Source organism: Athene noctua, chromosome 6 (assembly GCF_965140245.1).
Source record: "Athene noctua chromosome 6, bAthNoc1.hap1.1, whole genome shotgun sequence".
Classification (NCBI taxonomy): Eukaryota; Metazoa; Chordata; class Aves; order Strigiformes; family Strigidae; genus Athene; species Athene noctua.
In genome coordinates, this window is record NC_134042.1 from 19,852,655 (window position 1) to 19,868,598 (window position 15,944).

Below are 15,944 nucleotides of genomic sequence, written 5' to 3' on the forward strand. Positions count from 1 at the left end.
TAGAGTTCTTTGAAAATGTGTCTCTAGTTTTCAGTAAAGAGCAATTTTAAAATCATTATTGGGGAAACTGAAGGAACTTATATCATCACAGGGGAACATACTTGCTTCCTCTAAATATTTTTGAAAAATTCTCAGACAATTCACAAACGTGAAAGTGAAGAACATTTTATTAAGATATCAAAACAAGATCCTGGTTGTTTTCTTCCATATTGTATTTTAAGGATTTGTTTACTTATTACTAAATAAAGCAAACATTGGCATTATTCTTAGTTAGTTCACCTTATTTAGAAGTGATTGTTCCATTGCTTTTTCCTTGGGCAGATACCAGACACTGGACCTGTAATGGAATCTGTGACAGTCTTCACAAAACCTTTGCTCATGATAACATTGGGTTTATTAATATGAAAAAGACTTCTTCGATTTATCATAATTTGAAGTGGAACATAAAATGACCGATAATATTTTTCCAAGTACTGTCAGATTTTAATTATTGCCTATTCTGTTAGGGATAATGTATTCTAAAAAGGAGCCTTAACCTTTTATTAGAAAAATTATCCTTGAACAATGTTAAAGTATTATCTTGTATATACATATGATAGCTTTTAATTAATTTTTATTGTAATTTTTTTCAGATTATAAATTTGATAAATTTATTTCTATCATATACTTTAGGAAAGATATTAGTTTTTTCCACCTCTAATCCTTGCTTCCTAGCTAGCACATGTTATTACTGGATTTTCAAACAAAGCTCCCAAAGCTTGCTTGGTCCTTTAGAGTTTAAGTGTATTTGACACTTTTGCCTTAGGCTTGTTCTTTAGTACATTTGTCTACTACCTCATTTATCTACATCATTCACGTTATTTACGATAAAAGAAAAGGTACCACATCTGTAGGTTCACCAGACATTAAATGAAAAGACTTGGAAACAATTACGAAACCACAGGAGCCATTTTAGCTCAGGCCTTTTTTTTTTTTTTTTTCTTTTTCTGAGGGAAAAGATTCACGTGGAAAAAGATCAACATGGAAAAATGGGAATTGTATGCAAGACCAGAAATCAATCAAAATTAGCTTTGGATTTAAGAAGAGTGTGATGCAAAATAGAGGAGTAAGAGAAAAGAGAACTAGGAATGGACTTTAAGTAAAGAAAACTTTATGATTCAGAGCATAGCTGAAAGGTTAGAAGAATAAGATAAGAAAATCATCTTTGCATGTGGAATGTTATTTGCCTTGGTGTTTGTATATAAATGACAGATACTTTGTTACCAGTGTAAGATGAGATGTTGGAAAGAGTGCATGGGTATAAAGAATTGTTTGAAAATAGAGTGTGTTACAGAAAAAGAAGAAATTATATTTTGTAGCAGTTTGCATAAATGGGTATAGAAACGGGTTAGTGAGAAATATGATTCCCTCTTTGCTGTGTCTTGAGCCTACAGGTTGGAGTTTGGGAAGAATGTCGATACTCGGACAGGAGTTGGAAGAGTGGGAAAAGTGAATGGACCTGAGAACAGAAAAGTAATCGAAAGTTGACATTACTGAGTGCAGAGCTTCTTAAACAGATGTCAGGGACAGACAAAATTAGAGAGAGATGACCTAAGAGTGGAAAGATTGCTTCGAAGTTTTGGGACATCAGATCATGAAAAAAAAATGTGAAATGAAAGCAGTGGGTCAAGAATGGACTGTTATGCCACAGCTTAGTAAGGGATGTCAAAACCAGAAGTAATCTTAACAGAATGGAAATCAAGAGGGAGAAGCTGTGTCTTGTTAATGCTAAAGTAGTACTTGCTGCTCCTTAATGCTTGGTAAGATTTAAATTCTGGATGCACATTCATGTTGCAGACTTCTGTGCTGAAACAGAGCATAAACTCACACCTTAAAGGCATGGTTATCTCTGTAGTTAGAACCATAGATGCTTGCTTTCCATGTCTCTCTGAGGTGAAGTTTTCTGAGACTACTTGTCCTAATCTAATTCTTTATTTCTGCTGCGGCCTTTACCCTTTTGCAGGTGATCTACTGATCTCCCCTGTCAGACGTCTCTGTTGATCCATTTGGGGACTGTGACTTTTTAAAGGTTTATAACTTGTCTGCATGGGGATGGATTTAATGAAATTGATACAAATTTTACCACTTACACCATGCCTCTTTCTGTGTCACTGAATCAAATTTCAATCCTTTTCTTCAAAGTTAGTAGTACTAGAACTGTTCAAAGCATGGAAATACTAGAATTCTTTAACAGGAACAAAACAGCACATCCTTTTTTTATCCAAACTATGGTGCTGGAATGGATGAACTCTGAATTAAATAGATAATTAAAAAATGATGCTCTAAAGTAATTCTAATCAAAACATTTTAGTATGCCAAACTTAAAAACACTGAAAATATATTAACATTGGGAAAGTCTGTGGCTGTATGAACCAAACCTTTAATAACTTTTGTTTTAAGTCTCTAAAGTCCATTGAGTCCAACTTCCTGAGAAGTTGACTGGGGCAGTATTTTCAGTGAGCCGAACCATTTGCTGTATAGTCTTGAATTTGATTAAAAGCAGCTTAATACTGTTATTGAACAATTTTTCCACAACTCCTTTTAAACAATAAACATTTTAGAGTTTTAAAAGTATCTGCATGAAAATATTGCCTTGTTATTTGATTAAACAATACAAAATTTCTTCAGAGACTTATTGAGGTTTCTGTTCTTAAAATGGCAGAGCTAAGTTGCTTTGAATCCTAGGTATATAGAACACAAATAACTGATGTTAAAAAAAATCACAAGAGACTGTAGATGAAATTAACATTACTGGTAATAAGAGTTTTAGAGCCTTTTACCTATTAGAATTCTAAAATTTGATAACATCAGACTAACCTAGTTTAGAAAATATTTGATGAACTTCTGAGAAAGATCATAAACTTGATCCTAAATAAACTGTACTGGAAACATATGATAGAACTGCTTTGGGATTAATGTCTTATAATTTTACCCCTTATCTTGAAAAGAGTTACTACATCTTCAGATTCCATCCCTGTACTATTCCCCCACTGGATAAATTACCCCATATGAAAAAGAAAAAAAAAAAAAAAAAGGAAAAGAATTAGGCACATATCAAGTTGTATGAATTTTGCTCTTATATACAATAAATTAGATGTATATTCAACTCAGATCTTTTAGAGGTGCAGTAATATCCAGTATTTATTGCCCTCTGCATTTTTGTATTAAAATAAAGCAGCTTTTACAATGTTTTTGATGTTTTGGAAAAGAAAATTCTAGGAATCCATCCAGTTCACCATTGTTATACGGCCTTTCATGTGTGAAAGTTATGAGGAAATTAAGAATCAACTATGAACCTGTCAAGTTATGCTACCAAACAAAAAGTTCCCTTGCCAACTATTCATTGAAAGGAGAGCTAAATATGCACCAGGAACATTTACCTCAAGGCAATTTAAGGTATAGATTTACAGTGCATTAGTATCTCTCTGGCATGTGCACTCATACATCATGAAGGATATCTGACATTCCTGCACTTCTGCAGAGTAAACCTGCTTTACCAACCGATAACTTTTGTGTATGTTCTTTTTTTGTGCTATTAGAAAGACACTCTTTTTCTTTATCGTTTAAAGAATAGTGCTTGATTCTACTTCATGACTCAGAGATTTTGTATTGTTTACTTAAAAGAAAAAAAACACATTGGAAGTAGAGGATTTTACCTTAAAAAATAGGCCTATTTTCTCTGTTCCAATTCTCAGGCGGATGGTTGCATCTATCCTTTACACTCTCCTGCTTTCTCTGCATATTTCTGTACCTTAATGGACACATCACCTTCTTATTAACCCTGTTTTCTTCCAGAAAAAGAAATTGAGAAGAGAGAGAAAGAGACTATTTTTGGTTCCAGAAAGTCTTTCCTTGCTTCTTTTCTTATATAAAGTTCTAAATTATTCTGCTTTTGGTGAGCAACTGATTAGGATCTTTCCAGAAACCTTATCATTCATTATATGACTGTCTATCATCAGAAGTTAAGTCTTAAGTCCCTGACATTCATAATGATGGCAGTTACTAACCTTCTCAACAATGCTTCTCAAGAAGTCAGGAAAGAGAAGGGAACTTTAAGTTTCTGTAACTTTAAAACAAGTTCCATTTTTTTCTCTAAAAGTCTATGCTAATTTTATGTATATGAAATTTCAAGATCAGTAATAGAGTGATTCTGATTGCTTGTTTTTAACCTTATTTCATAGAAGAACTCAGAGAGGAATAAGATGTACTTTTTGAATGGTAGTGCTGGTTAGTCAGGAAAGGACAGAGGATTTTCTCTATATTTTCCACACATAATTGTTGACACATTGATGTGTGTGGTAGTGATTCTTTCACAATGTGTTCATGTATTATGGGTTAGAATTTGCATCAGTGTAGCTTTCAGAAGAACTTGATGTACCACCATTTCTTAAAACCAATAATTATGATTTATTTTTATTTATTCAGCATTTTACTAAAAGGTGAAAATAAAATTTTTATATTAAAATACTTTCTTAAAAATCAAGATTATTTTAAAATTCTGAACATGTACAAAACATTCTTGTTAGTAAGATGAGGCATTTTATCAGCTGAATGTAATACCATGAATATGGAACTTGGTTTTCTAATGGTCTTGATAATGCAAGTAATATCAGGTAGTTACCCATCAGGTAAGTGAGGGCTTTATGCTACAGTAATACATGTGTACAAAGTGAACCATTTAAAATGCAGTTCTTTTGCATAACTTAACACTAGTGATATGCCTCTTAGTAACGTTCTCTGGTACATTTTTTCACCATAGAATAAAGCCCTGAATTTCTGCGCCAGTCTTTTGACATTGCTACAGCACTTGTCTTGTGGCTGTGCATAAGAGGGCTCTGCAACCATTGTTGATATCTGCTCCTGTCAGTGGATATATCAGGAATTACAGATGGAGCAGAAATTACTCTGAAGTGGTTATACCATTTGTGCTATCTCATACTGATTTTACAGTAAAACTAGGCCACAAAACTGGAGGTGAGAGTAGAATTTGTTTTACTAAGCACAGTTAAAACCAGCATTATCAAATCTTTCGAGATGTTTCTGTCATCATGTGCTGGTCTCAAAGAAATAAAGCCCCACTTGCTCTCTTGACAGCACATAATAAATTGACTGATGTAGTTCAGTTGGGGAGTTAAAAATGCATTGAAAATAATGGTGCATAACATTCTAGGGTTAACATTTATTCATGGATGATGCAATTAAATAAAACAGGCATTAACTTCAAGGTCAGTCAGTAAAGTAATAAAAGTGAGTATTTTAATTGAATTGTAATTGCTTCCCATTGATACATGGAAGTTAAGTAAAATAGATGTCAGTGCTGCAAATTATAGTTCCCTTCATAATTAATTTCTTAATTCTCCATACAGTCATCCAGGCCCTGTTCCTTGTTGTTGGTTTATCCACCCATCCAGCTTTCTTCACATCTAGTTCCATGGAGAAAAAATCTGGCGGATGTGGTTACATGGAATGTGCTAAGAATTTACAATGCATTGTTTTTCTTTTTAGTCTAAGTCATGTTAAGAATCTGAATCAATATACTCCTTTGTTTAAAGAAAAACATAGCAAATAGGAGTTTGGTTTTATATTAACTTTTTTGTAAGTATCGTTATAGATACTTTGTTATACTAATAGTAGCAGTAGAGATACTGCCAAATCTGTACATGCATACCATTAGAGACTTTAGATGTGGATCAGTGGTTCTGCAAATTACAGGTTACATTGGTTCTTGATGCTTTTAGCAGATGGTCTCTATTCACTCACAATACAAACCTATTGGAAACTAAAGGAAATGTTACTCTTCAAAAGAAAGACAAGCTATCCAAAAATAGAATTCTACTGAGAAACAGAAAGGGTACATTGCAGTTTCACAGATTTTTGTGTAGGTGTGGGATATTACTAAAGAGTTTACCCATAGTGTATGCATAGGCAAATTATTTGTATTTTGTATACTATTTGTATCATAGTTTATTTTAAATTACCAGTTTGTGTTCATTAGGGGGAGAACAGTAGGTATATCCTTCTTAATATCAAAGAGAAGTTGTGAAAAAGATAACGTTATTGTGTCTGGTTCTAACAACTTTTCCCCTTCTCACGTGTTTTTAACGTATCCCCTGGTTAAAATTTCAAGGAAAACAGTTTGTTTTTATCAAGGAGAGGGGTTGCCTTTCTTAGAAAAGTAATTATGTTAATAAAGAATGTTAATGTAAGTGTGTGAAATTAGTACTATAATATCGTACTTGTTATTATTCATTTATTTTTAGCCTAATACCTATCCCATTGAAATCAAGGACGTAATGCTAAGCTGGTGTAAGTTGGAAAACGCAGCCAGAATCACTGAAACTTGAAATGAAGTCAAGATATTTCAGAATGATTTCCACAAGCATAAATTGTCATTATCTTACATCTAGCAACACATCTTTTTAAGTCTGTTAATAAAGAGCAATAAAGCAATACCAAAAAAGAATAGAGGGAGGAAAAAACCTCAATCCTCTTTCACTTTAATTATTAAGCAGTTTTTAAAGTGTTCCCCTAGATAGTAAGGGAATTTTTAATGTGCTTTAATGAAATATTTAAAAACTTTCTTAATGTTTAGGGATCTCATTCACTCGAACTTGTTTTAGTTTCACAGGAATTTAAATATACCAAGACCATCACTGTAAAAATTAAAAGGCAAATCAGCTGTTTGAAGTCAGCGATGACTTTATATAATAGTATACCGTACATGTATATAACAGCTTTCATCATCAATGATCTAAAGTGCTTTGCAAGGTACATACTTCAGAAATTGCTTCTAAGTTGAGTCATTCTGGTGGCAGCTCTTTAAATATACCCATTATTGTATAAAGCAGTAGAGTAGAAAAAAATAGACAAATATTGGGATTAGTAAAAATAAAAACAAACCACAGTAATTAAGAGTAGTAAAAACTGTGATCACTAAAAATTTTCCAGTGTTCCATCACTTTCAAAAGTCATCGTTTATTTTGTTTTTTTCTTATTTACTTTATATGTTAAGAGCTTTTGACCACTTAGCCTCAAATCTAGCTAGGATATTTAATTGGTTGAAGAAAATGTCAGCTCTTGAAACAGTTGTTCCTGGATGGTTTTTACCCCAGTACTGGTTTCTGACAATTGATTTATTCCTGAGAAGTTATCATTTAACAGTCATAAGTTGGCAAAAGCTGAAACAGGAATACAGAGGGGCAAGTTAGAGGAATTATCAAATGTTAATAGGGCTTTTTTTACCAAAAAAAATTTAAATGTAGACATCATACAGAATATTTTGTGATGGATCAAAAGGTACGACATTCAAGATATTCTGTAAGTCTGTTTTCTTTATATCTCCATCCTTTTTAATCCTTACCCTTTTTCTGTGTGTCACACACAGAATGTGACTTAGCAAAAAAGTTTCTATTACAGAAAACAGTCCATGTCCCTTCCAGTAATTTGCAGGAACTATAAAAAGATTTAACCTGTATTTTAATTTAAGAGGTATCTACAGAATTAACTTCTGACTCAAAGAGGTAATTTCTGTGTATTATTTTTATTACCGTAGACCCACCTGTTTACTTCACTGGTTAGTGAAATTTCTAAGAAAGGAGAACAAACAGCTTATCCAGTTGACACACAGTAAAAAGCTAATTGGCCTATTTTCCCACAAACATGGAAACCAGTTGCCCAGAGCGGACAAGAGAAAATTCAGACTAAGTGTGTTTTCTTTAGGATAGAAATTATTTTAGACACAGTGGGACTAGTTTCTAAGGGAAACGTACTATATTCGAAGAAAGAAAAGAAAAAGAAGCTTTTCTTGATGTCATAACTGTGCTTTATAAAAAGTATTTTTACACTTTTTTTCTTTTTTCAGGCTTAGATCCAGATAAGCATCTAGGAAAAACTCTGGATCAAATGGAGCCTAATCTTTTGGAGGTGAGTATTACTTAAAGGTTACTCATACAGTTAAAGTTGCAATTAAAAAGTAACAGCATAAATTCATTAAATTTGGCAATCAAAAACTACTTAGTTACTTTCAGAAATTAGATGCAAACCCAAAGTTTATCTTTGTACATAGAATATAAGCCTCTGATATGCACTTTTAATATGAAAAACATTCTTTTTGGAGGTAGTTCACAAATGATGCCATTGTCTTTAAAAGAAACTAAAGGCAAGAATCTTCAGTATTAAGAGAACACTAACTTGTATGTTAGTATGATAAAGCTAAATAATTGCATGCAAGTTACAGACTTTCACAGCAAGGAGTGGTAGTGAAAAATCATAGGTGATATAAAACCTCCCCACAGAGATCTCCATCTGAAGGTTTCCTACCATTTTTTACACAGGCAGACTGCATACAGTAGGGCCTTTCAAAAATGGAATAAGAGGTTTATTCCTGAGGATGTACTTAATTCTGTGCAAAGGGTTATGTAGTCCTCAAAGCAGGAAAATGCTTGTAGGTAGAGATAATAGATTTATTTAAAGAAAAATTATTTATCTAGGGGGAAAAAAAAAATAGACCAGATTTTGTACATGAGCATTCTTTGAGTTTGAGTTAGAAGCATCAAACGTCAAGCTAAGTACAGTTTAAGAATAGAAGCTCTGAAAACATGTTTTTTATAGTGTCTGTGACAAAGCCAATTTACCACAGTTCCTTGTCCTCAAGCCTGTTAAAAACCCACCATTATTTGCTATTAAGAGAGTCTTGCTGTATCTTTTGTCAATTTAAGCTAAATTTGTACAAAACGATCCCCCCAAAATATTTTTTGTTGTTAATCTAGGTAGTTACTGTTCAGCCTGGCTTCGTAAGCAGTTTTTCTGGAGCAGTTAAGGGCATGACAAACTTACAGAAAAGAAGAAAAAAGTAACGAGAAAAAATTAAAAATCTCTTTTACTGCTGAAAGATAGCAGAGTTTTATAGGAATTGTATCTCAAGTTTAACTTTATTCCATTCATATGGCTGGAGAGACAAGGATAGATAGTTGGTACATGGCAAAGCTGAAGAAGAAGCATGAAGGTCCATAACACATGAATAGTCTCACTTGAAGAGATCATTGTTTGCCTATTCTTAGCCTGAAGTTTGTTGCTTCTGCTTCAGAGCTGGAAAATCTACCCAGAAACCTTCCCCCCTGCCCCCCTCCCACTATATAATGTAAAATTCCCCTTCATTATCTCTTCTAGTAGGGGTGGTTGCTTCATTTATATCTGTACATCATCTCAACTACAGGAAAGATTCAAGAATACCAGACGAAGGCAAGGAGAGGTGTTTTATCCTGTTCTAGAAAAAGAGAAGAAAGGAAGGAAAGTAGGGAAATAAATATCTTCCTAAATACTTGTAGTATGAGTAAAAAAGTAGTGGCAGAGACGTACAGCAGGAGTACACAAAAATAAGTACATTAACTATATATAAAATATTTGTTCATATATTATCATTAGCAGATGTTTTATTTCATGGAGTGATAATAAAGGTAGACTTAAAACAATTAATAGTTGCAAAATCTAGGGATATCTATAAGATCCAGAAATAGTTAGAAGAGGGAGTGGATTTATCCTGTCTGAAAAGTATAGATTGGATTTCTACAGGAAAATGAAGGAAGAGGGAATAGGTCCACCACTTCCAGTTTTTGGATTAGGTAATATAATATGATTGAACACTGAGCTCACCTCGAATTTCATTAACATGACTGTTTGGCCTGGCTAATAAACCACTGAAAACCAGAGTCCACAAGTGTTAGTTCAGCACTAGTAAACGTGGTTAGACTCCTTCCAGGAGTGTGACTGCTAAGTTGGCATTGCACTGTGTGAGCACCCTGGACCGGAGCCTTTGTTGCACTCTATGTTTGTGTCATATGCCTGCTTTGACGCTGGCACGCTGTATCGTGCAAGAGTAACATTACTATGGAAAAGCAGATTGTGACATATGAAGTCACGTTCTTCATGTACTGTAGAAATGTCTACTGACTGATGAATTCCGAGAAAGGTTATTCGGAAGATCTTTGGAGTCACAACTAAATAATACATATTTTAAGAGTACGATAAACATTTAAGTGCTTCTCCCCCAGTTTGGTGCTGCAGATCACTTAAGCAATGTTTCTGCTTGTCAGAGCTGTTTCTTTAGAATCTTTGTAAGTGACAGCTAGGGAAGGATAAAATTTTATAATCATGAAACAATGAACAATTTACTGTGGAACAGATTTAACAGAAGCATCAACTTTACTATATTATCAGTTCCATACCGGTCAGTCACATTTCGATGAATTAGTATTTATGTGAGGCTAGTTAACTAAACCAAAAGGAGGAAAGTACAGTCCTTGCGTTTGCAGAAAGCCGCTGTTATCAAAATTCAGGTTGCAACGTCAGTGGGGCTGAAGAAGGGTAGTTAGCTACTCACCTCAGTTGAATCAGTGGTTTTGACCTTTAAAACTGTAGCAGCAAGTATTGCAATTTTAGTTATGTTAATAAGGTATAATTAAAATAAGTCTTAAGAAATATTCTTCTCCATTTGATTTCACCATCACTCATTTTAAAAAGAAAATAATAAACTAAGAGATCCAAAAGTACCTGGTATTTTGAACAATTAAATGTATTCTTCCTGATGTTTCTGATTCTTACTTGGTTTCACTGAAATTCTTACTGTCATGGTTTAATACTTCTCAAAACCCACGTTTACAGGTTTTATCTTTTATTGATACAGCAATAAACAGAGCAATGACTGCATAGCTTAAGGTGTAGAACTAGTAGGGCATTCTGACCCTACTTGGAACTGGTTGTCAGGCCATTGTAGGGGAGACTGCACAACTGATTATTTGTTCATGTAGCTGTTTCTTGTGCATATGTATGGTATGAAAGACAAAGTCAGTACAAATAAATTGTTTTTACTGGATACTTAGTTGGCTTTAAGGCCTAATAAAACCAAATCATTAACTATAAACTGAAGAGAAATACTTAGGTTTATAGTGTGAAAAATACTCTTTTGTAAACTAATGAAGTCTTCAGAATCAGAAGTTCTGGTAGACAGAATGTGAGAGCAAGGAATTCACAGTTTTCATTAAGGAGGAGAGATAAAATAAAACACAATATTTTGACCATACCAAAGTAAACACCATAATAAATTAATTTTTAAGATTGCATATCCCCAAAAGTACCACAGCTTTATATACTCTTATATCTTTGATTTGTGTTGTATTATCTAACCAGTAATTTCAAATTGCACAACATTTTCCTTGGAAAATCAGCTTGTATTACTGTAGTGTGCCTATCTTTTGGGCATTCAAGAAATAAGCATGAATTCATAATTTTTGTTTTTTCAAAAATACCTTGTTGAGGCATTATAAGAGGTGTGCCAATGTAAATTGGGAAAAAAAAAAACCAGCACACAAATCCACAACACTTCCCTGATTTCATCCACTGTATTATTTAACTTTGGAAAAATATATTGTCTCTTAAATTTTCAGTCTTCTGATTTACCTCAGTTTAGTGTACAATAGAAATTCTAATAATTATTTATATAAAGGTGAGGTGGTTTTGCTGCTGTAGCAGTAGAAAAATGGAGAAGTATTAAGTGGAAAAGACTTTGATTTAATTTTGCAATTTTTTTTCTGACTTTACACACAGAAGGTTGAAACTTATGACTATGATGATGATCTGCAACTCATACTTTTATCAGGGGTGAATTTTACTGTCTCAGGATATTGGCATTGTGGCAAAGAAAGTTTTGAAATATTGCTTTTGTCTAAATGATAGGTCTTTGATTAATTATTGATGAATGGTTACTACATAAATTGCTAAATTATTAAATTGCTCTCATGTCCCACTATCTCCTATATACCAGGAGCCCTAACATTTTAATCTAAAGAATTTGTTGGCAACTTGCCAAATCTGAGGGGCTGCTCACACTCTCCTTAGAATTTATTAATTGAATGGTAAATGCATATTATGCTTATATTTGTCTGTACTTCTGTCTCTGCTAATAGACAGTAAGAAAATGTTTAGTCATTTGTATGTTTGCCTTAGAAGTTGATGAGTACTTCTTCTGTAAAGAGCATTTTGGTAATTAGAATTTACTAAGGGCTGCAATTTCTGTCTTTGATCAGAGTCTTCACTTGAAATAAGTAGCACTTGAATTCATATCTTTTATCTTTAATTACTAAACTTAAATGAGAAAGTCAGCTTTAAACCTTGTGTTTAATTCTTAAGGTAGGCAGAGACTCTTCTTTGGGTAATATTTGGGCTGATCGTTTATATACCTTGTGTCTTGTGTATTTGAGTCGAGATTAATTTTGTGTAGTCTAGAAGACATTTTCGTTTTATATTTCTTTCAGATTTTGCATTGGATTTGCATTTTTAATTAAGTATAATTTGTAAATCTGCTATTTTCTGGCTCCTCTGAACTAGAAGGCAGATTTAGCAATCAAAATTTAGATTAGTCTCATCTGTTGTATTGTTATGAATATAACATCCAACTTTCAAAACAAAATAATTGCTCTTCAAAAATGTTAATATTCTAAATGACTGAAAGGCAAAGTTCTGATGTCATTGATGACATTTTGAAAAATATTGCTGATGTTAAGTGAACATTAAGAATCTGTTCTATGAGCTACTGAATATCTGCAGTTCTTGTTGACAGTCATGGGAAACAAAAATTCTGGAAGCCAGTGACATTGAAAATTAGGATTTCCTACAACAAAAATAGGCAATAGTCCCATGTCTTTTAGATCATTCTAAAAGTCCCATGTCTTTGAATATTCAGTGTTAATTGCCAATAGTTACTCTAGGCACTGATGTTTACAAGCAGAGCTACCAGTTGTGAAAGTGACTTGTAAACAGTCACTCCTTATATTCACTATATTCATTATATTGAAAGGTTATACTTAGTAATATCTTTTATGTTTTTCTCTCTTTTTTTTTAATAGTTTTGTTTAGGTTTTTTTTTCAGTGGAAACTGCGAGAGGAAGAATAAAAGTTTTTGATTAATTGTTTTGTAGGTTGTTCATTCTTGTTGCATCAACATTAATTATTCTTCATGTATTTGTCCTATAGAAACCTTGTTGCCATTATTGACAGATTCCCTTTTATCTAACGAGCACTTGATTAAAGTTTTTCTTCTGCTCCTTTTCTTTAAAAGAAAATGTGAAAGGAAAAATGAAAAATACCTCTCATAGCAAGACACTGAAAATGTATTTAATATATATTCCAAAAGAGATTTAGATTTTTTGCCACCAGACAACTAAACAGTCACATACAGTATTACCAAAGTATTGCTTTCTCAGAGCATTTATACTTTTCTCCAAAACAAAGGCTGAATAAAATTCAGGCCTTTTGTTAACTAACTGAATTTTAAATCTAAAATGTGGCCTTCGATTTTATGAAAAAATTCAAGTTCCATGTATTTAATTTTCTTCTTTCACACCTAATTTTGAATTTTATTTTATTTTTAGCTAAGATGGTGACTGAAGTTGTAAACACTCTTTGAAGATTTTAAATAGAAAACTTTGAAAGAGAACTGTAAAGTAACACAAGCTTCAGCAATAAAAATACAGTATCATTTAAGTATATCAAATAGAGTTGCTACACAAATATTCTGGTAACTGTATAAATAACCCAGTCTCATGCTTGCCTAAAAATAGACAAACAACAGATTTGGAATTATTTTCTAGCCCCCAGACAAACTTTTTCTAACCATCTCCTACATGTTGTAGAAAACTGCGTTGCTACTTTGCAGAAGCATCATGGGTGGGCATCTGTTCCTCTAAGGAAAAGTATAAAGAGGTTAAATAAATACTCCCATTAGTAACATTGGTATTTGCAATGGAGTTGAGGACTGCAGTTCAGCTTCTCGTGAACTACTTTAAGAATGTTAATGCTTGCTTAATGTGAACAAAGCAGGGCAGGACTTGACTCGAAACAGCTAGTGCTGGGACACTTTAGAAAGTGGTATAATCTGCTGATGAGGAGGTGAATTTCTCCTGCAAAAAAAGGGAGCATGTCCCCATGCTCAGGCATGGTACAGGTGCTTGATTACTACCTATCAGTGCATTACATTACTACAGAATTGCAGTCAACTATTCAGCAGTCGTGCACTTCTTCCAGCATACAAACTTTGGTTCCTGCTCCACAGCTGCTTGTTTATAAAGCAGGGAATTAAGATCGTCATGTCTCTTATTTTGAATGTACTGGTTTATGTAGTTATGTGTTTTAGTGGGATATCCAGAACTTCAGGTATATTCATAAATGTATACGTTGATTTAGAAAGTATATTCAGTACAAATTATAAAGGAAACATCACATTGCTACCTCTTTGGATCTTGCTTTAGCTTTTTGCTTTTGACTTAGAAAACTCGTATTGGTTCTATTTGTTAGATTTTTTTTTTTAAAAGAGTAGATATTTACCAAAGTATAGAATGAAGTTATTGAATTCATTGCCAAAAAATGTATTCATTGTGTACTTCTATGTGAAGTGCTACTTCTTGTGTTGATTTACAGTACAAATTTCTCACAAAAGTGATCTATGCTAAAGAAAGAGAGATACAAGGGTCTGAACAACCTTTCATGGTCATTGAGGAAGAAGGACTAGGAATTCATTCATTTATCTGAATTTACAGTGCCAGTTCTACTTAAAATATAAAACATTGATAATTTTTAGATCATTCTAATGCACATACAAAGAAATCAAGAACCCTCTGTATATTTGGGTTTTTTCAGCCTTGTAATGGGTAGTCTTTTAGAAAGTGTACACTGAAATTTTCACCAAAATATATTTAATAGACTGCTTTAATGTAATACTTATATATTTTAATTTCCCTTTTGTGTTAGCTTTCTGAGAAATATGGAGTCCATGTTTGTGGAGAAGGTGGAGAATATGAAACATTCACTCTGGACTGCCCTCTGTTTAAGAAGAAAATAGTTGTGTAAGGAACAGTTTCTTCTATTTTCTTATATTAAAGCAATGAGAACATATTCACATTTAGCTTGAGGCAACTTTTGTTGGCAGAGGTAAAACATGTCCTCTAAGTTCACAAACACTCACTTTGTTTAACACTGGCAAAGTCCTCTGAAAACCTAAATCAATACCTGACAAGACGAGGCCTTCATAGAGGGCTATAAACTTTTTAGACATTTGCACTTTCGTTTACTTGCTGATTATAGCCTGCAGTAAAACTGGTACCTACACACTGACACTTTTATCCTTTCATGAAGTGCGAATTGCCTGTAATATTTATCTTTCATTACAGCTACATTTGATAAACTGCCACATCAGTAGCCTGTGGGTTCCATTAACTCTGTGTGTGTGTGTGTGTTTTAAGTTTAGCAGCTTAGAATGATAACGATAAATATTTTTCTTCAATTATTAGAGGATATTTTAAATACAAACTTTGCATGAATCCATCTCATTTACACTGAGTAGTTTATTCCTTTGACATAAATTGCTAAAATCTGGGTAGTGAGATACGGAAAATATTTGTGTCTTGCTCCAGGTTTCTTATTAGTCTGTTAAATAGCTAAGCCTGCTTGCTTTAAGTGAGATGTTTTGACTGCTGTTCCTTTTCTTAGCCAAGTAAACAGACCAGTAATCATGTATTGGTGATACTCAGTCATCTTAGAGAAGGTCAGGATTATGGAGCACATAGACATGATTAAGGTTTTCATGGTGAAGCTCTGTGTGTTTCATTTTTCTGTGAGACTGAGAACTGTCTGTATAAGGAACAGAGAACCAAGAGCTGTTAAATCTGTTTCATTGTGTGACATTTGGGAGAAGAAGAACAATAGATAAACTGGTAAGAGGGATAGTAACTACTCTGGTAGATGTCTGCTGAACTCTTGGTTGACTGGAAGATATGTCTTCTGCAGTGAACTAAAAAACTAAGTAATTTGGATGTGGAGGTAACTCCATGCAGAACAACTGTGGAATTCTTTAGTAA

At 33.3% G+C, this 15,944-nt stretch overlaps 1 protein-coding gene across 3 annotated transcripts in view; it reads left to right on the forward strand.

Moving 5' to 3' along the window:
• The window catches only part of DPH6 (diphthamine biosynthesis 6), a 229,872-nt gene that overhangs the window by 56,440 nt on the left and 157,488 nt on the right, over positions 1 to 15,944 (forward strand). For all 3 annotated transcript variants that reach the window (XR_012633870.1, XM_074909806.1, XM_074909807.1), the window contains 2 exons: positions 7,901 to 7,962; positions 14,839 to 14,933. Coding sequence is in view for 2 of the 3 variants with exons in the window: in XM_074909806.1 (XP_074765907.1) it covers positions 7,901 to 7,962; positions 14,839 to 14,933 (157 nt within the window). In the remaining variant the exon portion in view is untranslated. The remainder of the gene's footprint in view (positions 1 to 7,900; positions 7,963 to 14,838; positions 14,934 to 15,944) is intronic.